This window comes from Tachyglossus aculeatus (assembly GCF_015852505.1).
Source record: "Tachyglossus aculeatus isolate mTacAcu1 chromosome 12 unlocalized genomic scaffold, mTacAcu1.pri SUPER_6_unloc_3, whole genome shotgun sequence".
NCBI classification, from domain to species: Eukaryota; Metazoa; Chordata; class Mammalia; order Monotremata; family Tachyglossidae; genus Tachyglossus; species Tachyglossus aculeatus.
In genome coordinates this window covers 1,188,128-1,213,580 of record NW_024044830.1, presented here as the reverse complement: position 1 = coordinate 1,213,580, position 25,453 = coordinate 1,188,128, and the positions used below count along the sequence as shown (strand labels likewise).

Below are 25,453 nucleotides of genomic sequence, written 5' to 3'. Positions count from 1 at the left end.
CCACCTCACCTTCTAGTTATCGTCCCATATCCCTCCTACCATTCCTTTCCAAACTCCTTGAACGAGTTGTCTACACGCGCTGCCTAGAATTCCTCAACAACAACTCTCTCCTCGACCCCCTCCAGTCTGGCTTCCGTCCCCTTCATTCCACGGAAACTGCGCTCTCAAAGGTCACCAATGACCTCCTGCTTGCCAAATCCAACGGCTCATACTCTGTCCTAATCCTCCTCGACCTCTCAGCTGCCTTTGACACTGTGGACCACCCCCTTCTCCTCAACACGTTATCTGACCTTGGCTTCACTGACTCCGTCCTCTCCTGGTTCTCCTCTTATCTCTCCGGTCGTTCTTTCTCAGTCTCTTTTGCAGGCTCCTCCTCCCCCTCCCATCCTCTTACTGTGGGGGTTCCCCAAGGTTCAGTGCTTGGTACCCTTCTGTTCTCAATCTACACTCACTCCCTTGGTGACCTCATTCGCTCCCACGGCTTCAACTATCATCTCTACGCTGATGACACCCAGATCTACATCTCTGCCCCTGCTCTCTCCCCCTCCCTCCAGGCTCGCATCTCCTCCTGCCTTCAGGACATCTCCATCTGGATGTCCGCCCGCCACCTAAAGCTCAACATGTCGAAGACTGAGCTCCTTGTCTTCCCTCCCAAACCTTGTCCTCTCCCTAACTTTCCCATCTCTGTTGACGGCACTACCATCCTTCCCGTCTCACAAGCCCGCAACCTTGGTGTCATCCTCGACTCCGCTCTCTCATTCACCCCTCACATCCAAGCCGTCACCAAAACCTGCCGGTCTCAGCTCCGCAACATTGCCAAGATCCGCCCTTTCCTCTCCATCCAAACCGCTACCCTGCTAATTCAAGCTCTCATCCTATCCCGTCTGGACTACTGCACTAGCCTTCTCTCTGATCTCCCATCCTCGTGTCTCTCTCCACTTCAATCCATACTTCATGCTGCGGCCCGGATTATCTTTGTCCAGAAACGCTCTGGACATATTACTCCCCTCCTCAAAAACCTCCAATGGCTACCGATCAATCTGCGCATCAAGCAGAAACTCCTCACCCTGGGCTTCAAGGCTCTCCATCACCTCGCCCCCTCCTACCTCACCTCCCTTCTCTCCTTCTACTGCCCAGCCCGCACCCTCCGCTCCTCCACCACTAATCTCCTCACTGTACCTCGCTCTCGCCTGTCCCGCCATCGACCCCCGGCCCACGTCATCCCCCGGGCCTGGAATGCCCTCCCTCTGCCCATCCGCCAAGCTAGCTCTCTTCCTCCCTTCAAGGCCCTGCTGAGAGCTCACCTCCTCCAGGAGGCCTTCCCAGACTGAGCCCCTTCTTTCCTCTCCCCTCGTCCCCCTCTCCATCCCCCCGTCTTACCTCCTTCCCTTCCCCACAGCACCTGTATATATGTATATATGGTTGTACATATTTATTACTCTATTTATTTATTTATTTATTTATTTTACTTGTACATTTCTATCCTACTTATTTTATTTTGTTGGTATGTTTGGTTCTGTTCTCTGTCTCCCCCTTTTAGACTGTGAGCCCACTGTTGGGTAGGGACTGTCTCTATGTGATGCCAATTTGTACTTCCCAAGCGCTTAGTACAGTGCTCTGCACATAGTAAGCGCTCAATAAATACAATTGATTGATTGATTGATTGATTGATTCCACTTGCTGGAATGGAAACAAAAGAATCAGTATAGACACAATTCCTGTCCCAAAGGGGCTCAAAGTGTAAGAGTAAGAGAGATTCTAGGGATATTAAGTCACTGTCCCAAGTTCACACAGCAGGCCAGTAGCAGAGCTGGCATCAGAACTCCAGTCTCAATCAATCAATCAAATTAATTGAGAACTTACTCTGGGCCCAGCACTGTACTAAACATTTGGAAAAGTTCAATATAACAGATTTGCTAGACACGTTCCCTGCCCACAATGAGCTTACAGTCTAGAGTGATTCCCATTCCTTTAGGCCTTGATAATTTTTTTAAATGTTTTTAAATGTTTTTTAAATTTTTTTTAAGTATTTGCTATGTACCAAGCACTATTCTAAAAACAGTGGGGTATATGCAAGGTAATCATATTATCCCATGTGGGGTTCACAGTCTTAATCCCCATTTTACAGATGATGTATTTGAGGCACGGAGAAATTAACAGTAATAATAATAATAACAATAATAATTATTATTATTATTATCAAATCTCCTCCCATCACCTGCTGACTATGGAGGTTGCAGTCACCTGAAGAAGCTCAGAAGACTGGAGAAGAGCACCGAGACACACAACAGTAGCAGCAGCAGCAGGAGGAGGAGGAGTAGCAGCAGCAGCAGCAGCAGCATCCCTGGCAGTGGTAGCGGCCCACGTGTCTTTCTCTGCCCAGAAGGCCAGATGCCCGCCTCTGCAACCAGAACCGACACACTGAGGTAAGGGCCGCAGGACGGAGGTGGACTGGCAACCACTGGAGGTTGGGCCCCGGACGAGATGGCGGCCGGACTCCCACCCAACTTCCAACTCATCGTCGTTGGCACCGGCTTGCCTGAGTCCATCATAGCAGCCTCGTGTTCCAGGAGTGGGCAGAGGGTCCTTCATGTCGATTCAAGGAACTACTATGGAGGGAACTGGGCCAGTTTCAGTTTTTCGGGCCTGTTGTCATGGCTGAAGGAATTCCAGGAGAAGAGCAACCGGGGTGAAGAAAGGGCCGCCTGGCAGGATCTTCTCCTTGAAACAGAAGAAGCCATTGCTCTGAACCAAAAGGATGAAACCATTCAACATGTAGAAGTTTTTTGTTATGCGAGATGAGGTAACTGAGGCACAGAGAAGTGAAGTGACTTGCCCAAAGTCACACAGCTGACAATTGATGGAGCTGGGATTTGAACCCATGACCTGACTCCAAAGCCCTTGCTCTTTCCACTGAACCATGCTGCTTCTAATGGATTTGAACCCATGACCTCCAACTCCCCTCCCCATCCCCCTGTCTTACCTCCTTCCCCTCCCCACAGCACCTGTATATATGTATATATGTTTGTACATATTTATTACTCCATTTATTTATTTTATTTGTACATATTTATTCTATTTATTTTATTTTGTTAATATGTTTTGTTTTGTTCTCTGTCTCCCCCTTCTAGACTGTGAGCCCACTGTTGGGTAGGGACCGTCTCTATATGTTGCCAACTTGTACTTCCCAAGCGCTTAGTACAGTGTTCTGCACAGAGTAAGCGCTCAATAAATACGAGTGAATGAATGAATAATAATAATGGTGGCATTTATTAAGAGCTTACTACGTGCAAGGCACTATTCTAAGTTCTGTGGAGGTTACAAGGTGATCAGGTTGTCCCGCGTGGGGCTCACAGTCTTAATCCCCATTTTATAGATGAGGTAACTGAGGCACAGAGAAGTTAGAGGACTTGCCCAAAGTCACACAGCTGACAAGTGGTGGAGCCGGGATTTGAACCCATGACCTCTGACTCCAAAGACCGGGCTCTTTTCACTGAGTCACGCTAAGTGGCTCGCCCAAGGTCATACAGAAGACAAGTGTCTGAGCAGGGATTAGATCCGCCCCCAAACTTGATTTAGTGTAAGAACCACTTGGGATAGTTCAGTTTACCAGAGTTGTTAAACATATTACCTCCCCACAGTGAGTTTACAGTCTACAGAAACTTCCCTTCCTTTAGGGCATTATGCCTCCCCAAAACCGAATCGTCTGTCCTACTTCAGTCTTAGCCGCCTCCCTCCCAGACTCTGACAATTTATCAACGTCCAGCGTTTTCTGTTAACCCAGTAGGACAGCTAAATATCTGGTTAGGTCCAAGAACAATTCCTCGGTTAAGTGGTGGTGTGACATTATTTACACAAGGAAGGAGACATTTTATCCCACAGCAGAGGCTGGGTGAGTGACCCTCTTAGGATCCTGCCCATAGCGGCCTTCATGTCCCAGTTCCTGAGGCTGTAGATAAGGGGGTTCATAGCAAGTGTTATCACTGCGTAGAACACGGACACCAGCAGGTCCACGATCAAGGAGGAGTCTGAGGGCGGCTTGATGTAGGTAAATGCATATGCAGAGAGGAAATCAGTGATGACGACGAGATGGGGCAGGCAGGTGGAGAAGGTTATGGCCCGGCCCTCCCTGGCCGGCATCTTCAGCACACCCCGGAAGATGTGCGCGTACGAGACGATGATGGAAATGAAGCAGACGACAGCTATGGCTGCCCCCAATTTCAGTTGCGTTGATGGTGATGTTCTTCTCGGAGCAGGTGATCTTCAGCAGAAGAGTGGCGTCATAGAACAACTGGGAAACGGTGTTGGACCCTCAGAAGGACAGGGACAACCTCCCAGCAGAACACATTGCTGCGAACAGGACCTCGCTGCGCCAGGAGGCGGCGGCCATCTTCCCACAGGCCCCTTGAGGCATGACAACCTCGTAGCTAAGGGAGAGGTAGATGGCAGCCTAGCGGTTGTAGGACATCAAGGTGAAGATGGACAGCTCTGAGACGGCAAACCAGACCACGGAGAATAACTGGACGGCACAAGACAGCCCTCTAGGGAATTGGATGTCTTGTTCTTCAGGGGTTTGTGGATGGATTTGGGGACGGTGACGTAGATGTAGCAGAGGTCGAGGAAGGATAGGTTCCTGAGGAAGAAGTACATGGGGGTGTGGAGGCGCCAGTCGAGGGTGGTGACGGCGACGATGCAGAGATTCCCCATCAGGGACGCCAGGTAGACCAGAAGGAACAGCACGGCCTGAACCAGCTGCAGCTCACTTACCTCCGAGAATCCCAGCAGGAGGAATTCTTTCTTCACGGTGACAGTCTTCACGATTTAAATGGAACTCCTCCCTAAGAGAGAAATTCGGCTGGTGGGTCACGTGTTCCCATGGGGCGGACACTTGGGACAGGGCCGCTACCCTGCCTATGGGGCCAGGGCCTGAGCGTTGCTGGCCCCACGGGAAGCCAGTCCCGAACAGGACGTAATTAGGCCCCTCAGCCCGATGTGTGGCCCGGCCCCGGGGAGGAATTCCACACGGAGTGGCAGAGAGCTTGTCCGGAAAGGCCCAGCTTCGCCAAGAGCCCATCACGCTCCGAGCCTCCAGGAGTCCTTCCTGTAGCAGAAGTCCAGGATCTGAAGGGACGGAGTTGGTTGTAAGACAGCAGACACCTGCGCCTGCTCGCTCCAGTCTGACCGGTGAGCCTCGGTCGCGGAGTACGCAGATGGGAAAGTGTTCACAGGGGGGTCGGAGGTGACAGAGAACGAGAGAAAATTCCCGGGTCTTTTAACGTCACTCACTAATAAAACAGATCTCTCCGCCGGGCGTCTCAATTGCTCTCCATCCTCCAGATCCCCGGGTGGGTGGCAGGAATGGACAGGGATTTATTAAGCACTTATTATTTGTCATGTACTAGTACTATACACTAAGCACTGGGGTAGATGCAAACCTATCAGATTGGACACAGTCTCTGTCCTACATGGGGCTCACAGTCTTCATCCCCATTTTTCAGATGAGGAAACTGAGGAACAGAGAAGTGAGGTGACTTGCCTAAGGTCGCACAGCAGACAAGTGGAAGAGCAGGGATTAGAAGCCAGGTTCTTCTGACTCCCAGGTCGGGGCTCTATCCACTAGGCTATGTTTCTTCTCATTGTCTGTGAACAGGCACAGCGTCCTCTGGACCTCCCCTGCCTTCAAGGAGTTGACAATCGAGTGTAGGGGGCTAGACCTTAAATCAATTACAGAGAAGGGATGACAGAATGTAAGAATAATGCACACAAGTGCTACAGGGCTGGAGGTGATGAGCATCGAAATCCTGAAGGGTTATAGATCCAAGTGCATAGGCGACATGAAAGAGTAGGCCAATCAAATAGGAACATGAGGTGGTAGTCGGGAAGGCTTACTGGAAGAAGTGTGATTTGGGTAGAGATTTGAAGATGGGGAGAGTGGTGGTGGTCTGTAGGATATGAAGTGGAAGGGTGGTCCAGGCTAGAGGGAGGAGGTGGGCTAGGGGTCAGCCGTGAGACAGACGAGATCGAGATACAGTAAGTAGGTTGGTGTTTGAGTAGTGAAGTGTGTGGGAAATAAGGGAGGTGAGGTTGAAAGGGGTGAGCTGATCGAGTACCTTAAAGCTGATAGCGAGGAGTTTCCGTTTCATGCGGAGAACGATGGACAATTATCACAGGCTTTTGAGGAGTGGGGAGACGTGGATGGAACAATTTTAGTAAAATAATCTGGGCAGCAGAGTTAAGTATGGACCAGAGGGCAGGGGCGGAGGGGGAGACTGGAGGCAGGGAGGTCATTGAGGAGGCTGTTGTAGTAATAAAGGTGGGATAGGATAAGTGTTCGGATTAGCATGGTAGCAGTTTGAATGGAGAGGAATGGGGGGATTCTAGGGACTTCGTGAAGGTCGAATCTACGGGATTTGATGACAGACTGAAGAGAAATAAGTGGAGGATAATGCCAAGGTTGCCACCTTGCTAGACATGGTGGATGCTGGTGTTGTCTACAGTAATTTAAATGTCTGGTGGAGAACAAGGATTGGGTGGGAAGACGAGAAGCTCTGCTTTAGACATATTAAGTTTGAGGTATGAGTTCGGATATCCAAGTACAGATGTCCTGAAGGGGACAGTGACTGAAAAGTCTGAAGGAAAACAGCGTTTGGGAGGGAGGATGAGAAGCTCTGTTTAAGACATGTTACATTTGAGGATGGAGTGGGGCATCGAAATAAAGATGCCCTGAAGTAATGCAACCTGAAGAGAAGGAGAGAGTTCAGGGGTGGAGATGTAGATTTAGGAATCTACATCTATGGAAGTGGGAGGGAGGATGAATGAAGGAGCAAGTAACAGTGACTTGGAAGTGAAAGATTTCGGAATCATCTGTGTAGAGACGGAAGTTGAAAGCACGAAGGCGAGCAGAAGAATGAAGTGTGAGTGGCATGGGGGAAATAACCGAGACAGACGGAAATTTAAAGATGGGATTGGGGTGGCTGTTTATGTGGGGCAGCCCGGTTTAAAGTTTGTCTGTCCCGTGTCAGGTAGGGACACGACAGAAAGCGGTCTTCTGTCCCGAGTGTCTAATTCCCGCTTCATCCTTGCTCTGACTATGATTCCGCTACTGATTTCTGCAGTTCAGACATGATAACTGTATTCCAAGTTCCCGGGACTGTGACCTACTGACTTGGGACCGAGTGGCAGGAGATGATCAGCTGTCCCCCGGTAACACGTTCTAGAGCTGGTTCCGGCAAAATAGCGTGTAGGACGACAACATGCCCACCATCAGATATGTACTCCCTCTCTATTCCACTCTCCTGTCCCAGTAGCCCCAGCTTGCACCCTTAGACCCTTTGAGTTTCATCTACTCACTGGGTCTCGCTCTCCTGTCTCCCACCTCCAACCCCTGTCTAAAATTACATTAACTCCAGGAAGACTTCCCTTGCTAGATTTTTTTATTTTCCCCTGGTTGTAATCCCTAAATTACCACCTCACACTTTATACCAATCACAAACGTATCACTCTGAACATCCTGTAGCACACATCCTTATTTTTCAAACCCCGCTCTTATGTAGTCAATTTCCTTCTTCTTCCTATAATAATATAATAATAATAATAATAATAATGATAATAATAATGGTTTCATTTGTTGCATTCTTACTATATGCCAGGCACTGTACTAACTGTTGGAGTGAATACAAGCAAATGAGGTTGGACATAGCCCCGCCCCACATTTTACCAATTTTCATCCCCATTTTATCAATTAGGGAACTGAGGCACGGAGATATAAAGTAACGTGCCCAAGGCCACACAACAGACAAGTGACAGAGGCGGGATTAGAACCTATGACCTTCTGACTCCCGAGCCCATGCTCTATCCACTACGCCATGCTCCTTCTCCAATATATTTTATCTGTAATATATTTTAGGTTCTGCCTTCCCAACTCGACTGTCAGCTCCTTGAGAGTAAGAATCATGTCTACTAAATCTATTGTACTCTCCCAAGCGCTTAGTATAGAGGTCTGTGCATAGTATGTAGCATTACAGGTGGGCACTGGGTTCTCAATCGTTTGGGCATTTCATAGTCACTCTATCCTTAGTCCAACAGGACTTATGTCCTTATCTGTAATTTATTTATTTAATTAATGCTTGTCTCCCCCCAGACTGTAAGTTCATTGTGGGAAGGAATTGTGTCTATCAACTCTGTTGTATTCTCCCAAGTGCTCAGTACAGTGCTTCTCGCACAATAAGCCCTACCACCGATTGACAGACTAATCCCTCTAGACTGTAGGTTCGCTGTGGGCAGAGAATGTGTCTACCAACCCTGCTGCATTGTTCTCTCCGAAGCGCTCAATACAGTGCTCGGCATATTGTGAGCACTCAGTCCAATGTGGGAGACAGACATTGATATGATTAAATAAACTATGGCTATGGACATACATGCTGTGGCGCTGAGATTCCACCTCCTTTTCGCCACAGGCGATCTCGGCAATCCCCCGAAAATGGTCAATGTCACCGAGGTGAAAGAATTCCTGATGGTGGGATTCTTCAAGTTCCGCTAGCTGCGGCTGGTCCACGCCGCGCTGTTCTTCCTGGTCTACCTGACGGCCCTGACGGGGATTCTCCTCATCATTGTCGTCACCGTCCTCGACCGGCGCCTCCACACCCCCATGTACATCTTCCTCAGGAACCTGTCCATCCTCGACCTGTGCCTCATCTCTGTCACGGTCCCCAAATCCATCCGCAACTCCCTGTCAGACCGTAGATCCATTTCCGTCCTGGGCGGTGTCACTCAGGACTTCTCGGTTGTTCTCTTTGGTGGTTCAGAGGTATTGCTCCTCGCAGTGATGTCCTACGACCGCTATACCGCCATCTGCCTCCGCATGAGCTACGAGGTCCTCATGGACCAAAGTGCTTTTGAGAAGATGGCCGCCGCCTCTTGGCCCTGTGGGGGGCTGTTTGCAGTTATGTCTTCCTCTGGGACGTTCTTTCTACCCTTCTGCGGGTCCTTCCTGTTCCTACAGTTCTTCTTTGATATCGCTGCCATGGTCCGACTCTTCTGCTGTGAAACGCACCTCGTCATCGATGTGATGGTAGTCACTGGGACCCTTTGGGGTGTCTTATGCTTCGTCTCCATAGTAGTCTCGTACGTGCACATCTTCGGTACCGAGCTGAAGATGCCGGCCTTCGAGGGCCGGGCCAAGGTTTTCTCCACCTGCCTGCCTCACCTTACCAACACGACCTTGTTTCTCACCACGGCTGCTTATGGTACCTTACATCCATCCTCAGACTCCTCAACTCTAAACCTGCTGGTATCCGTGTTGTATACGGTGATGTCCCTAGCCCTGAACCCTCTCATCTACGGCCTGAGGAACCAGGACGTAAACGGTGCCCTGAGGAGAGACTTAGGTGGGAGTCCTTTCACCCAGGATAGAAAGTTCCTAATGATGCTTTAATCTTTTGGTTTCTCTCTCCTTGGATTGACTCCGAGCAAGGCTCACCCATCAGGAGAAGCAACGTTTCCTAGTGGAAAGAGCATGGGCTTGGGAGTCAGCGGACCAGGGTTTTAATCCTGGCTCTACCACGAGTCCAATGTGTGACCATGGGCAAGGCACTTAACTTCTCTGGGCTTCAGTTACTCCATCTGTAAAATGGGGATTAAATCCCACACCCTCCTACTTAGACTGTAACTGGGATAAGGATTGTGTCCAACTCCATTATCTTGTTTCTACCCCAGGACTTAGTACAGTCCATGGCATATAGTAAGCTCTTAACAAATGCTATTATTATTATTACCCCCATGATTCAAAGTGCTCTTTTGTGCTTGGTCATTTTTCTTCTCTCGTCCCTCCAGGCAGGATCAATTGTATTTAGCGCTTAGTCGTTCTCTGCACACAGAAAGTGCTCAATAAATATGGTTGAATGAATTGTTCAATCAATGAACTGTATGTATTGAACACTTACTGTGTTCTGAGTACTCTGCTAAGCACTTGGGACAGTATAATATAACAGACATATTCCCTCCCAAAGCGAAGTTACAGTCTAGAGTGGAAGACAGACATTACCATAAATAAATCTATTACAGATATGTACATATGTGTTCCGGGGGTGGACGAGTGAAAAAGGGAATAAATCAGGGTGACACAGAAAGGGGTGGGAGAAAAGGACATGAGGGCTTAGCCGGGGAAGGCTTCTTTAGGAGATATCCTTAACATTCATTCATTCATTTCATTCATTCAATCGTATTTATTTAGCGCTTACTGTGTGCAAAGAACTGTGCTAAGCGCTTGGAAAGTACAATTCAGCAACAGATAGAAGCAATCCCTACCAAACAACGGGCTCACAGTCTAGAAGGGGGAAACAGATCTTTGAAAGGGCAGTTTCGGTAGAGTGGAGGGGACTGAACCCAGATTGCAGGGCGTCCAGCAGAGAGTTGGAGTTGAGGAATTCCAGGCAGAGAGTGTAGAAGACTCGCTCTATGAGTTTAGAAAGGAAAGGTAGGATGGAGATAGGGTTATAGCTGGAAGAGACAGTGGGGCCAAGAGAGAGTTTTTTTAGGATGGGGAGACGTGAGCGTGTTTGAAGGTAGAGGGGAAGATGCCATTGAAGAGTGAGTAGTTGAAGATAGAAGTTAAGGAGGCGAGGAGGGAAGGGGTGCGAGTTTTTATAAGATGAGAGGGAATGCGGTCCGAAGTGGTGGAGAGGGTGGCCCTTGAGAGGAGGGAGGTGATCTCCTCTGAAGATACTGCTGGTAAAGATTGAAAAGCAAAGAAGAGAGTCGAGAGCGGGGAGGATGGAAAAGGGGGAAGGGTGGCTTTAGGGCGCTGAGAGCTGATGGTGTTAATTTTCCTAATGAAGTAAGTGGCCAAATGGTTGGGGGTGAGGGATGGAGGAAGGGGATGAACAGGGAGCCTGAAGAGGGACTAAAATGTCCAGAACAGCTGACAGGGGTGATGGGCATGGATATAAATAAGGGAAGAAAAATAGTTTTGCCTGGCAGAGGAGAGGGCAGGGATAAGGCAAGAAAGGATAAAGTTACAGTGAACAGGGTTGGCTTGGTGTTTAGACTTTCTCCAGCAACGTTCAGACGTTTGGGCATAAGAGTGAAGGAGACGGACAGTGACATGATACAAGGCTTTGGGTTAGTGGTGCGAGAGCGACGAAAGGAAAGGAGACGGTGCGAATTGAGTTTAGTAGAGAGGGTGGATTTGAGAGCAGTAATCTATTCATCAAGAGTATATAGTGAATAGTGGACAAAACTATTTCTCCTCCCGTATTGACACCATGCCCCTCATCCCCGCCAGCTCTTCCGTACATTCAACTCCCTTCTCAGGCCCCCGGTTCCTCCCCCACTTCCTTCCCTCACCCCCAACGATCTGGCATCCTACTTCATTAACAAAATTAAATCCATCAGGTCCGACCTGCTCAAAGTCACTCCCCCCCTCCTTCTCCAACCCCCCGGCACTCAGAACTCTCTGCTGCTCTCCCATCCTTCCCAGCAGTATCCTTAGAGGAGCTCTCCTCCCTCCTCTCAAGTGCTACTCCGGCCACCTGTGCTTCTGACCCCATTCCCTCTCATCTCATGAAATCTCTCACTCCATCCCTTCTCCTCTCCTTAACTTCCATCTTCAACCGCTCACTCTCCACTGGTTCCTTCCCCTCTGCCTTCAAACATGCCCATGTCTCTCCCATCCTAAAAAAACCCTCTCTTGACCCCACCCCACTTTCTAGTTATCGCCACATATCCCTCCTACCATTCCTTTCCAAACTCCTTGAACGAGGTGTCTACACGCGCTGCCTTGAATTCCTCAACACCAACTCTCTCCTCGACCCCCTCCAGTCTGGCTTCCGTCCCCTAAATTCCACGGAAACTGCCCTCTCAAAGGTCACCAATGACCTACTGCTTGCCAAATCCAACGGCTCCTACTCTATCCTAATCCTCCTCGACCTCTCAACTGCCTTCGACACTGTGGACCACCCCCTTCTCCTCAACACGCTATCCGACCTTGGCTTCACAGACTCCGTCCTCTCCTGGTTCTCCTCTTATCTCTCCGGTCGTTCATTCTCAGTCTCTTTTTCAGGCTCCTCCTCCCCCTCCCATCCCCTTACTGTGGGGTTCCCCAAGGTTCAGTGCTTGGTCCCCTTCTGTTCTCGATCTACACTCACTCCCTTGGTGACCTCATTCGCTCCCACGGCTTCAACTATCATCTCTACGCTGATGACACCCAGATGTACATCTTTGCCCCTGCTCTCTCCCCCTCTCTCCAGGCTCGCATCTCTTTCTGCCTTCAGGACACCTCCATCTGGATGTCGGCCCGCCACCTAAAACTCAACATGTCCAAGACTGAACTCCTTGTCTTATCTCCCAAACCCTGCCCTCTCCCTGACTTTCCCATCTCTGTTGACGGCACCATTCTTCCCGTCTCACATACCCGCAACCTTGGTGTCATCCTCGACTCCGCTCTCTCATTCATCCCTCACATTCAAGCCGTCACCAATTCCTGCCGGTCTGAGCTCCGCAACATTGCCAAATCCGCCCTTTCCTCTCCATTCAAACCGCTACCCTGCTCGTTCAAGCTCTCATCCTATCCCGTCTGGACTACTGCATCAGCCTTCTGTCCGATCTCCCATCCTCGTTTCTCTCCCCAATTCAATCTATACTTCATGCTGCTGCACGGATTGTCTTTGTCCAGAAACGCTCCAGACATGTTACTCCCCTCCTCAAAAATCTCCAGTGGCTACCAATCAATCAGCGCATCAGGCAGAAACTCCTCATCCTCGTCTTCAAGGCTCTCCATCACCTCGCCTCCTCCTACCTCACCTCCCTTCTCTTCTTCTGCAGCCCAGCCCACACCCTCCGCTCCTCTGCCGCTAATCTCCTCACCGTGCCTCGTTCTCGCCTGTCCCGCCATCGACCACCGGCCAACGTCATCCCCCTGGCCTGGTATGCCCTCCCTCTGCCCATCCGCCAAGCTAGCTCTCTTCCTCCCTTTAAGTCCCTACTGAGAGCTCACCTCCTCCAGGAGGCCTTCCCAAACTGAGCCCCTTCCTTCCTCTCCCCCTCGTCCGCCTCTCCATGCCCCCATCTTACCTCCTTCCCTTCCCCACAGCACCTGTATATATGTATATATGTCTGTACATATTTATTACTCTATTTATTTATTTATTTTACTTGTACATATCTATTCTATTTATTTTATTTTGTTAGTATGTTTGGTTTTGTTCTCTGTCTCCCCCTTAAAGATTGTGAGCCCACTGTTGGGTAGGGACTGTATCTATATGTTGTCAACTTGTACTTCCCAAGAGCTTAGTACAGTGCTCTGCACACAGTAAGCGCTCAATAAATACGATTGATTGATTGATTGATTGATTGAGAGGATAGGGAGGTGAGTTGGGGTGTGATGTGCTGAGAGAGCTGGATGGAGTCGAGAGAGCGGAGGTCTCTGTGGTAGATTTACAGGAGGGAGGACAGTGAGTGAGGAGGCATGTAAGAAGGGTATGATCAGAGACGTGAATTTCAGAGTTGGAAAGAGTGGAGATAGTTCAGCGGTAGGAGAAGATGAGTTCGAGGGTGTGACCAAATTGGTGAGTGGGCGAGGTGGGGTGCAGCAGGAGGTTGGCAGCGTCAAGGAGAGAAAGAAGGCGGGTGGCAGAAGAGTCAGCATGGACATACATGTGAAGTTGAAGTCTCCGGGGATAAGAGTGGGCATGGGAAAGGAGAGACGGAAGGTGAGAAAGCGGTCAAAATGGTGAAAAAATTTGCAGGTGGTGCCAGATGGGCAGTAGATGATGGCTACAAGAATCTGGAGGGGGTGGTAGAGGTGAATAATATGGGATTTAAAGGAGGTGAAGGAAAGGGAAGGGGGAGGAGGGATAGTGTGAAAGCGACATTGGGGTGCGAGAAGAAAGCCGACACCTCCTCCTTTCCCGGTGCCTCTAGGGGAGTGAGAGAAGAAGAGTCCTCTGCTGGAGAGAGCAGCATAAGAGACCATGTCATCCGGGGTGAACCAAGTTTCAGTAAGGGCGTGGAGGAGTAGAGTGTGGAAAAGGGAAAGGACAATCATGAAAGGGAGCTTACCTATAATGGAGCGGGGGTTCCATAGGCCACACTTGGTAGCAGCTGTGGAGGGAGAGGAAGGAGAGGGAAGGTTGCGAGGGGTGGGGAGTCTTTAGATGGGAGAGTTGGCGGGGGCCTGGGCAGGGAGAGGGGGAAGAGGGGTGGCGATGAGAAAGGAGAACTGGGATGGGGCGGGAGTGGGGAGGAGGGGAGGCTAGGAGGATTAGAAGGGTCGGGTTGAGGGAGGGCACTGGTACACAGGGATTCTGGGGAGGGTGTAGGTGGAGGGGTGGGAGCGGGGGAAAGGGAGGGAAAGACCTGGGTGGGAGAGGGGAAGGGGAAGGCGAGGATTGGGAAGGGCTGATGGGAACAGGAGAATTGATAATTCATGGTGAGGTCAGTGAGGTAAATGACAGCACAAAGAACAGTTAACAATTAACATGCAATCGCAATGATAAAATGAGCAAATGATGACATCACAGACAGCAGTTAACAATTAACATGCAATAGCAACAATAAAATAAGCAAATGATGCCCAAGGCAGGAGGTTGAATTCTTCATGGGTCAGTCAAATAAAAAAGGCTAACGGCAAGGAGAGTCCAGGGGCTCTTGGCAGTATTGTCTCTGAGGTGGTGGAAGATGGAGTCCTGTGGAGGAAGTTCTAGAGAAGGGCGGAACTGTTATGGGGGATCATGGGAGAGGATTATGATTGAATATGACTGAATGAATTGATCAATCAATGAAATATATATTGAACACTTAATGTGTCCTGAGTTTTGTACTAACCCTTGGGACGGTATAACAGACACTTTCCTTCCTAAAGCTAAATTACAGTCTAGATGGTGAGACAGACATCAATATCAATAAATACATTACAGATATGTACATATGTGTTCTGGGACTGGGCGGGTGAAAACCGTAGCAAATCAGGGTGACGCAGAAAGGGGTAGGAGAAGAGGAAATAAGGGCTTAGCTGGGGAAGGCCTCTTGGAGGAGATGTGCCTTACATGTAGCAGTGCATCCTATGTGGAGTTGAAGATATACAGTGAGGGTGAGAATTGAATAACTCAGTGATAAAGCAACTGGCTAGGTTGTCATGACTGTGCGATTGTGAGTCAGAGGAAGATTCTATGGAACAGGATCATAATAATAATATGAAGAAGAATAATGGTACTTATTAAGCGCTTACTATGTGTCAAGCACTGTTCTAAGCGCTGGGGTAGAAACAAGGTAATCAGGTGGTCCTATGTAGGGCTCACAGAATTCATCCCCATTTTACAGATGAGGTAACTGAGGCACAGAGAAGTGAAGTGTCTTGCCCAAGGCCATGTAGAAGATCAGTGGCGAACCTGCGATTAGAACCCACGTCCTCTGACTCTCAAGCCCATGCCCTTGCCACTAAACTATGGTCTCCCGACAGCTGATTGGATGTGCATGTCTGACTCCAGCCTTGACTTTCAAAGTCAGGACACAGAGAGAGAGCTGGAAGTCTGTACATACCTGGACTTGGATGTCCTTAAACTCACCCAAATTCTCACGGCAACGAAGAGGTTAATGCTGTGTGACCTTGGACTAGTCACTTCACTTCTCTGTGCCTAAACGTAACTCATCTGTAAAACGGGGATTAAGAGTTTGAACCCTTAGTGAGATAGGGACTGTGTTTAACCAGATTCACTTGTATCTATCCCAGCCCTTAAAACAGTGTTTGACACATAGTAAACGCTTAGCAAGGACCATAATAATAATGATAATAATGATAATAACGATAATAAATGGATGCAGGAGGAGCACAGGGGCTGGGGCAGGACAGTGAATGGAGCTGTGGGCAGGAGGGTGGAGGGAAGTGAGGTGGGTGGCAGTTGACGGAAGGAGCATAGTATTAGAGAGGATAGGGAGGGTAGCGAGCGGGATCAGGAGTGGGAGGGTTAAAGTGAGGTCTGGAAGATGGAGACATACAAACTAGGAGGATGGTACATCCAAACTTTAAAATGTCCACCCCACAGCCGCGAAGCGGATGAAGCCGGTGGGACACTGACAATAAAACAGGGTGGACACCTCATTGCCATCTCCACAGTTACTCTGGAGGTTTTCTCCGTGCGACATACGCCAGTTTTACGGGCCACATGGTCCACAATGGGGTAGTCATATGGGGCAGGGCCACTATCTCACCCAAGGTCCCCAAGATCCCCAGTGGTGCCGGACTCCCGGGGAGCCAGACCTGAACAGTGCATAATGAGGTCCCTCAGCCCAACGTGTGACCCGTCCCCCGTGGAGGGAGTCACGCGGGAGTGGCAGGGAGCTTTTCCAGAAAGACCCGACTTCACCGAGATCCCGACATGCTCCAAGCAGGAAGCAAGAACAGCCAGGACCCCGCAAACCTCCTGGAGATCCTACCGTGGTCGACGTCCGCGAGCTGAGGGGACTGTTGAAGTACAACACAGATCAGAGCCCGCTCGCTCCAGTCTGACCAGTGAGTCTGGGCCGGGGAGAATACGGACGGGTTGGGGTCTTACAGAAGAGACGGAGGTGACAGAGAACTAGAATCATCTCACGTCTGCATGCGTAAAACCGATCTCTTCCCTCTTCGTCTCCATGGCTCTCAGTCTGCTGAATCTACTGGGTGGGTGGCGGGGATTGACGGAGATGGATAGGTGAATAACGTTCTGGGTGGCCAGTCGATCATATTTCTTGAGCACTTACTTTGTGAAGAGCACCGTTCTAAGTGTTCAGAAGAGTAAATGATGTGATTGGCAGACATATTCCCTGCTCGTAAGGAGCTTACAGTCTAGGAGGGGAGACAAACATTAATAGAAATGCATAAATTATGGATATATAATAATGCCGTGGGATCGAGAGAGCGGTGAAGAAAGGGGGCAAATTCAAGTGAAGGGCGACACGGAAAGGAGTGGGAGAAGACGAAATCGGGACTTAGTTGGGGAAGGTCTCTTGGAGGAGATGTGATTTTAATAAGGTTTTGAAGGTGGGTAGAGTGAACGTCTGTCAGATATGAAGAGGGAGGACATGCCAGGCAGGAGACAGGATGTGGTCGAGATGTGGTTGGAGGGAGAGATGAGATGGACATAGGATGAATAGGTTAGCATTAGAGGAGCGAAGTGTGCGGGCTGGCTTGTAGTAGGAGAGTACCAAGGTGAGATAGGAGGGAGCTAGGTGATTGTGAGCTTTAACGATGATGGTGAGGAGTTTCTGTATGACGCAGAGGTGAATGAACAACTAGTGCAGGTTCTAGAGGAGTGGAGAACCATGGTCAGAGTTGGTAATGTCTGCGTCTCAGTGATGTTTACTAAGCACCTGCTATCTGAAGACCATCGTACTAAGTTATGAGGAAGCAACAATTCATTAGATACGGTCTTTTGAGAGGACAGTCGCCAACAACTAGATGAGGGTTAAGTTCACATGGGAGATAAGAGGCTCTCCTACCCCAGATTTGCCATGAAACAGGAGGCTCCCTCTGGTGAGACATCATTTACTTGGTTGAGGTCAGCACAGTGCTCTGCACATAGTAAGTGCTCTACATATTTGATCGATTGATTGATTTTAGTTTCCTTCTGCCTGAAGGTTGAATGTTAAGAGGGGTAGCTACTCATGGTCACCCAGTATACACATTTGGCTCGTCTAAAACCAACCTATTCACTCATTCCCTCTTCATATAATAATAATAATAATAATAATAATAATTTCATTTGATAGCAATCGTCTAAGTGCTGGGGCAGATACAACGTTATCAGGTTGGACACAGTCACTGTTCCACATGGGAATAATGGGCTTAATCCCCATTTTACAGATGAAGAAACTGAGGCACAGAGAAGTAAAGCGAATTGCACAACGTCACACAGCAGGCAAGAGGCAGAGCCAGAACTGGAATCCAAGTCCTTCTGATTCTCAGATCCTTACTCTTTTCACTAGGCCTCGCTGTCTACTGTAACAGACCATCGCTTTCTCCACTTTCAGAGACTACTTAAAATAACATCTCCTCCAAGACGCCTTCCCCGACTGAGCCCTATTTTTCCTTACTTCCTCTCCCTTCTGCCTTGCCCTTGCACTTGGATTTGCAACTTTTGTTTTCCCAGCTCTCTTCCCCACAGCACTTATGTACATATTTGAAATTTATTTCAATGTATCTCTCCCCCTCTATCCTGTAAACATCTCTTCTAAAGCAAATATGTCTGTCAAGTCTGCTAAATTACACTCTCCCAATCACTTAGTATAGTGTTCTGCACAAAGTAGGTGCTCAATAAATACCATTGATGGATTGATTTGACTGTCATTGCTTGTTGAGGCTCTGACATAGCTTCCTCCTCATTGTTTTTGTAGGTGGTTTCAGCCATCCTGGGAAATGGCTAACCTCACGGCAGTGAGGGGATTCCTGCTGCTGGGATTCTCGGAGGTCCGGGAACTGCAGCTTGTCCACGCTGCGCTGTTCCTTCTGGTCTACCTAGTGGCCCTGACGGGGAATCTCCTCATCGTCACCATCACCTTCCTCGACCGGCGCCTCCACACCCCCATGTACTTCTTCCTCAGGAATCTGTCCGTCCTCGACCTCTGCTACATCTCCGTCACCGTCCCGAAATCCTTCCTCAACTCCTTAACCAACCATAGAGAAATCTCCTTCCTGGGCTGTTTTTTCCAGGTCTTCTTCGTGGTTCTTTCTGCTGGCACAGAGTTCTCCATGCTCACTGTGATGTCCTATGACCGATACCTGGCCATCTGCAGTGCTCTGTACTACGAGGTCATCATGAACCACACGACCTGCTTTGAGATGGCAATTGGGTCCTGGCTTACCGGAGCAATGTTCGGAGTCTTCGTTTCAGCTGCGACATTCTCCCTGTCTTTCTGCCGGTCCCATGTGATCACACAGTTTTTCTGTGATGTCCCGTCGATAATAAAACTCTCCTGCTCTAAAACGTATACTGCCTTAAAAGTGGCCGTAGCCACCGGCGCCTGTTTCAGTGTCTTCTGCTTCATCTCCATCGTGCTCTCTTACATGCGCATTTTCCGGGCCGTGCTGAGGATGCCGGCCTACGAGGGCCGGGCCAAAGCCCTCTCCACCTGCCTGCCCCATATTGTCGTCGTCACCATTTTTTTCTCTACGGTCTCCTTCGCCCATTTAAAACCGACTTCCAGCTCCTCATTTCAGCTGGACCTGCTGGTGTCCGTGTTCTACACCGTGGTGCCCCCCACCCTGAACCCCCTCATCTACAGCCTGAGGAACAGGGACATGAAGATGGCGATAGGGAGAGTCCTGTTTGGGAGTCTTTTCACCGGAGATAGAAATTCAATTCTCACTTCACGCTCTGACCCTGTTATTTCTCTCCCAATGGAGTGACTCTAGACAGACTAGGGCAGCCTGCAAAGATCTGTGGAATTTGTGGTTAGAGACTTTTCCTGACTATACGCTGCCTATTATCAATGGCTTTGTCTAGTTTGGTATAAGAGTTTTAACCAGTTGTTTTTGTCTGATATTTAAATCTAGCTCCCATGCCTGGGGATGGATGTCTGCACTTGGATTCACCCCCTTCAGTCACCATTCATTCATTCAATCACATTTACTGAGCGCTTATTATGTACAGACCACTGTACTAAGCGCTTGGGAAGTACAAGTTGGCAACATATGGAGACGGCCCCTACCCAACAACGGGCTCACAGTCTAGAATGGGGAGACAGACAAGAAAACAAAACATGTGGACAACTCATCAGAATAAATAGAACTAAAGCTAGATGCACATCATTAACAAAATAAATAGAATAGTAAATATGTACAAGTAAAATAAATAGAGTAATAAATCTGTACAACACATATACAGGTGCTGTGGGGAGGGGAAGGAGGTAGAGCGGGGGGGATGGGGAGGGGGAGAGGAAAAAGGGTTCTCATACTGGCAAGGTTTCCTAGAGGACATGGGCTCTCAGTAGGGCTTTGAAGGGAGGAAGAGAGCTAGCGTGGCGGATGTGCAGAGGGACGGCATTCCAGGCCAGTGGGAGGACGTGGACCGGGTGTCGACGGCGGGACAGGGAAGAACAAGGTACAGTGAGGAGGTCAGCGGCAGAGGAGCGGAGGGTGCGGGCTGGGCTGTAGAAGGAGAGAAATGTGGTGAGGTAGGCGGGGACGAGGTGATGGAGAGCCTTGAAGCCTAGAGTGAGGAGTTTTTGCCTGATGCGTAGATTGACTGGTAGCCACTGGAGATTTTTGAGGAGGGGAGTAACACGCCCAGAGCGTTTCTGCACAAAGATGATCCGGGCAGCAGCGTGAAGTACAGACTGAAGTAGGGAGAGAGAGGAGGATGGGAGATCAGAGAGGAGGATAATGCAGTAATCCTGTCGGGATAGGATGAGAGATTGAACAAACAAGGTAGTGAGAAACGTTAACAATTAACACTCGATGGGAATAATGAAATAAGCAGACGATGACATCACAGAGAGCATGTTAACAATTAACATGCATAAGCGACCATAAGATGGGCAGATGATGCTCAAAGCAGAAGGATGAATTGTCCATAGGTAAGTCAAATCGGATCAAAGAGGTTAATGACAAGCAGAGTCCAGGGGCTCTTGGCAAAATTGTCTCGGGGGTGGAGGAGGATGGAGTCCTATGGAGGGCAGCTCTGGAGTAGGGCGGAACTTTTAAGCGGGGTCATGGGAGCGGAGATACCTGGGGAGAGGACTGAACAGCCAAATAGCATGGGTGGGCTGCCTAGGTGCGAATGAGGTTGTTGTTAAAGTAACTTGGTGATAACAAGAGCCTTTTTCCCGGAGGAGGGGAAGCGGGGGGGAAAACTCAGTCAGGTCCGGACCGGGAAAGGGGGAGTGGGGTGCTCCTCAAAGACGGTCGCTTAAGGGGTGGCGGGGAAGGGGATGGAAGCAGTGGGACACAATGTCCCACGATTCCAGTTGGCTACTTGGACAAAGTGGAGGTGGCTTCGAGGGGTGAATGTAGCGATGATGGGGGGCGGGGGCCCAGCTCAGGGGCCTCGGTGTGTTCAGGCGGGGATGCTGATGCCTGGGAGGGGGACGGACAGGATCCCGGCCGGGATCAGAATCGCCCGATAGCAGGCTGCTCGGGGACGGCCGGATGGCCGGATGGAGGGAGGGAGGGTGGGGGAGCCCCGGCCCTCGCCCGGAGGAGACGATCCTACCGGGAGGAGCAGGGCCGCGCGGTGTGATGGTGGACGGGAGGGCCTTTCGGGAACGGAGTCCCGGACTCCTATGGTGGCGCTCTGAGGAGAGGATCCTTCTATGAGCAGCAAGGCCAGGGGGCACTACCAGCAGAGGCTACAGCACGGGCCTGGGAGTCAGAAAGACCTGAGTTTTAGTCCTGGCTCTGCCACATGTCTGCTGTGAGGCCTTGGGCAAGTCACTTCAGTTCTCTGGGCCTCAGTTCCTTCATCTGTAAAATGGAGATGAATACTGTGGACCCCATGTAGGACATGGACTGTGTCCGACCTGATTACCTTGTATCTACCCCAACGGTTAATTACAGTGCCTGGTACATAGTAAGTGCTTCACAAATACCATTAAATAAAATGCAAGAGGTAGCTGTAGAAGGGTGTTTTAGGCTTAATTCTGATCCTCAAATCTGGCCCAAAAGCCAGGAGCAGGGGTACAGGTTGAATTTTTCCAACCACTTAATGCTCTCAGTTGTCACTCAATAAACACCATTATGATTTCTCTTCCACCTTTAACTGTTGTTATTATTATTATTTATTATATAATATACTTCAATATTTAAGTGTTAGTTCAATCAATCCATCAAATTGAAGTACAACGGAAGGCCAAGGTACATTCTTTGCACACAAGGAGCATAAACGTTTCAAAAATGTTACAGGTGCCTGTGACACACAGCCATTCAGTGGCAGAACTGGAATTAGATCTTGGGGTCCTTTTCTTTTTTTGCCAAATAAACCTGAATATTGCATTCAACCATGACTACCCAAATGGCTAAGGTGTCTATTCCCCCTATCATGAAATATCTCCAATCCCCAGAGTTGAAATATAAAGCTAGTATTAATCATGGAATAAGATTGATGAGTCCATTGATGTTGTTCTAGGAAGGAATCCCAGAGTGGGAGCCACGTGGAACTGGGCAGTCATTCTGTTTGTGGGTCCCGGGACCACAGAGAGCCCAGGATCCCGGTTTTCCGAGATTCCCACATGGTCAGTCATCTCAGCGGAGCCTCGGGCCCGTCCTCCCACAGGGAATCCCCCAGGAAATAGCCTGGCCGTTTTCTGAGGGGATGGCGCAGGCATCTGGAAAGCTGAGAGGGAGAGGGAGGATCCTGACTGCTCCAAACCCTACCCAGACATTCCTGTCACCTCCACCAGCGTCCAGGACCGGTGAGATGAAGTGAGCCTCTCTCTCAGCAGGGGTCGGTGCTCCCCAACCCAGGACAGGCCATGTGACTCTGAAGAGGAGAAGGGGAAAGGTGAGGGGCAGGGAAGGGAAATTTCAATGTAAGCCCAGAATAGGAGGAGCAGAGTTCGATTTTCTCCTATTCTTTCATGTTACTTCCCTGAGGAGAGATGAACCATTCCAGCTAGTACCCTCTCCAGGGCCAGATGAGGGAACGCGGATCTTTATGAGTGAAGAGAACTCAGCTACTAATCAGTTGTCAGTGGAAAGAACAAAGTTTGGAATTCAGAAGATCCCCATCTCTGCCACTGGCCTTCTTCTTCTTAATCGTATTCATTGAGCGCTTACTGTGTGCAGAGCACTGTACTAAGCGCTTGGAAAGTACAAGTTGGCAACATACAGAGACGGTCCCTACCCAACAGCGGGCTCATAGTCTAGAAGAGGGAGACAGACAACAAAACAAAACATATTAAAAAAATAAAATAAACAGAATAAATATGTACAAGTAAAATAAATAAATAAATACAGCAATAAATCTGTACAAACATATATACATATATGCAGGTGCAGTGCGGAGGGGAAGGAGGTAAGGCGGGGGGAGGGGGGGAGGAGTTGGAGAAGAAGGAGGGGACTCAGTCTGGAAAGGCCTCCTGGAGAAGGTGAGCTCTCAATAGGGCTTTGAAGAGAGTAAGAGATCTAGCTTGGCGGATGTGCGGAGGGACGGCATTCCAGGCAAGGGGGAGGACGTGGGCCGGGGGTCGACGGCGGGACAGGCGAGAACGAGGCACAGTGAGGAAGTTAGCGGCAGAGGAGCGGAGGGTGCGGGCTGGGCAGTAGAAAGAGAGAAGGGTGGTGAGGTAGGAGGGAGCGAGGTAATGGAGAGCCTTGAAGCCGAGGGTGAGGAGTTTCTGCCTGATGCGTAGGTTGATTGGTAGCCACTGGAGATTTTTGAGGAGGGGAGTAACATGCCCAGAGTGTTTCTGCACAAAGGGGATCCGGGCAGCGGCGTGAAGTGTGGATTGAAGTGGGGAGAGACAGGAGGATGGGTGATCGGAGAGCAGGCTGATGTAGTAATCCAGTCGGGATAGGATGAGAGATTGAACGAGCAGGGAAGCCGTTAGGATAGAGAGGAAAGGGCGGATTTTGGCGATGTTGCGGAGGTGAGACGGGCAGGTTTTGGTGACGGACTGGATCTGAGGGGTGAACGAGAGAGCGGAGCCGAGGATGACACAAAGGTTGCGGGCTTGCGAGACGGGAAGGATAGTTGAGCCGTCAGCAGTGAGGGGAAAGTCTGGGAGAGGGCAGGGTTTGGGAGGGAAGATAAGGAGTGCAGTCTTGAACATGTTGATTTTTAGATGGCGGGCAGACATCCAGATGGAGATGTCCTGAAGGCTGGAGGAGATACAAGCCTGGAGGGAGGGAGAGAGAGCAGTGGCAGAGATGTAGACTTGGGTGTCATCAGGGTAGAGATGATAGTTGAAGCCGTGGGAGCGAATGAGTTCACCAAGGGGGGGGGTGTAGATAGAGAACAGAAGAGGACTAAGAACTGACCCTTGAGGAACCCCTACAGTAAGGGGATTGGAGGGGGAGGGGGAGCCCGCCAAAGAGACTGAGAATGAAAGGCCAGAGAGATAAGAGGAGAACCAGGAGATGACAGAGTCTGTGAAGCCAGGGTTTGATGAGAAGGGGGTGGTCCACAGTGTCAAAAGCAGCTGACAGGTCGAGGAGGATTAGGATAGAGTAGTAGCCGTTGGATATCTTTCAGGCCTATTGTGCTGAGAGGTGGCAAGAAGAACCAGTTTGATGGCTACCCAGTCAGATACTGTTGGCTCTGTCACGATACAGATGGAATCCATAAAACACTTTCAAGTTGTCATCAGGTTTGCTCATTCAGCTCTCTCCACGAGTGTAAGAAGGGAGGTAAGTGTCAGTGTTCCATATGTTTCCAGATTTCCCGAAATCATTTATCACCCGGGAACCCTACTTATGTAGGACTCTGCCCCACAACTTACAGCCGAGGCAAAAAGCTCGGTCATTTTCTTGCCCTTACCCTCCCAGAGTTCCCAGAGTGGCTTCTGCTTGGAACAAGTCGGGTGATTGACATCCTCCTAACGAATCAAAGGCTTTCTAAAAATCGAGGTGTTAATTTAGAGTTAAATGGAGATAGTGTCTTCCTGATGAGAGTATGGCATGATGGCTAAGAATTTAGGTCCCAAGCAGACAATCCTTTGGGTGCTTACTGTGTGGAGAGCACTGGATTAAGCCCTTGGTAGTTGGTAGATTTAGCAGACACATTCCCTGCCCATAATAAGCTTGCAGACTAGAGAGGGTGACAGGCATTAATATGAATACAGACAGTACCAATATCTCAAAAGTTTGGGAGGGTAGCCTCAGTCTTTCTTGCCTTAAAGCTGAGTGCAGGAACTGTGTCCAATCTTTCTGTCTTATATCTACACCAACACTTAGTAGATAGTGGGAGGACTTAGTAGATAGTGGGAGGGTGGAATGCCCTCCCTCCTCATATCCAGCAATTACTCTCTCCCCCTTCAAAGCCTTATTGGAGGCACATTTCCTCCAAGAGGTCTTTCTTGTCTAAGCCCTCTTTCATCTTCTCCCACTCCCTTCTGCATCTCCCTAACCTTTTCCCTTTATTCATCCCCCGCCCCAACCCCACAGCACTTATGTACATATCTGTAATTTATTTATTTGTATTAATATCTGTCTTCCCATCTAAACAGTAAATTCGCTGTGGTCAGGGAATGTGTCTGTTTATTGTTGTATTGCATTCTCCCAAGCACTTAGTACAGTGCTCAACAAATAGTAAGCTCATTGAATATGATTGAACGTAAGAATTAACAAGCAGAGTGAAGGGATGGCAGAGAGACTAGTGAGGAGGTTGGTATAGTAGTCGAACTAGGGCATGGCAGGCACCAAGAACAGGGTGGTGGCTGAAGATAGGATGATAAGAAGGGGCAGATCTGAGAAATGTCTTGGAGAAAAAGCCTACTGAGCTTAGTAACAGCCTCAAGATGAGAGTTGAAAGAGAGCAAGAGATTG

General features: G+C 49.4%; 1 protein-coding gene across 1 annotated transcript; it reads left to right on the top strand.

Annotated features, from left to right (window-relative positions):
* Window positions 1-2,484: 2,484 nt before the first annotated feature.
* Window positions 2,485-2,802, top strand: LOC119921538 (rab proteins geranylgeranyltransferase component A 1-like). Its single transcript, XM_038741680.1, has one exon. It carries the CDS (start codon window positions 2,485-2,487, stop codon window positions 2,800-2,802), a length of 318 nt encoding a protein of 105 aa, XP_038597608.1.
* Window positions 2,803-25,453: the final 22,651 nt, after the last annotated feature.

Bases quoted from the DNA above. Each gene is read 5' to 3' on its own strand.
- LOC119921538 (XM_038741680.1), top strand. From the start codon at position 2,485: ATGGCGGCCGGACTCCCACCCAACTTCCAACTCATCGTCGTTGGCACC.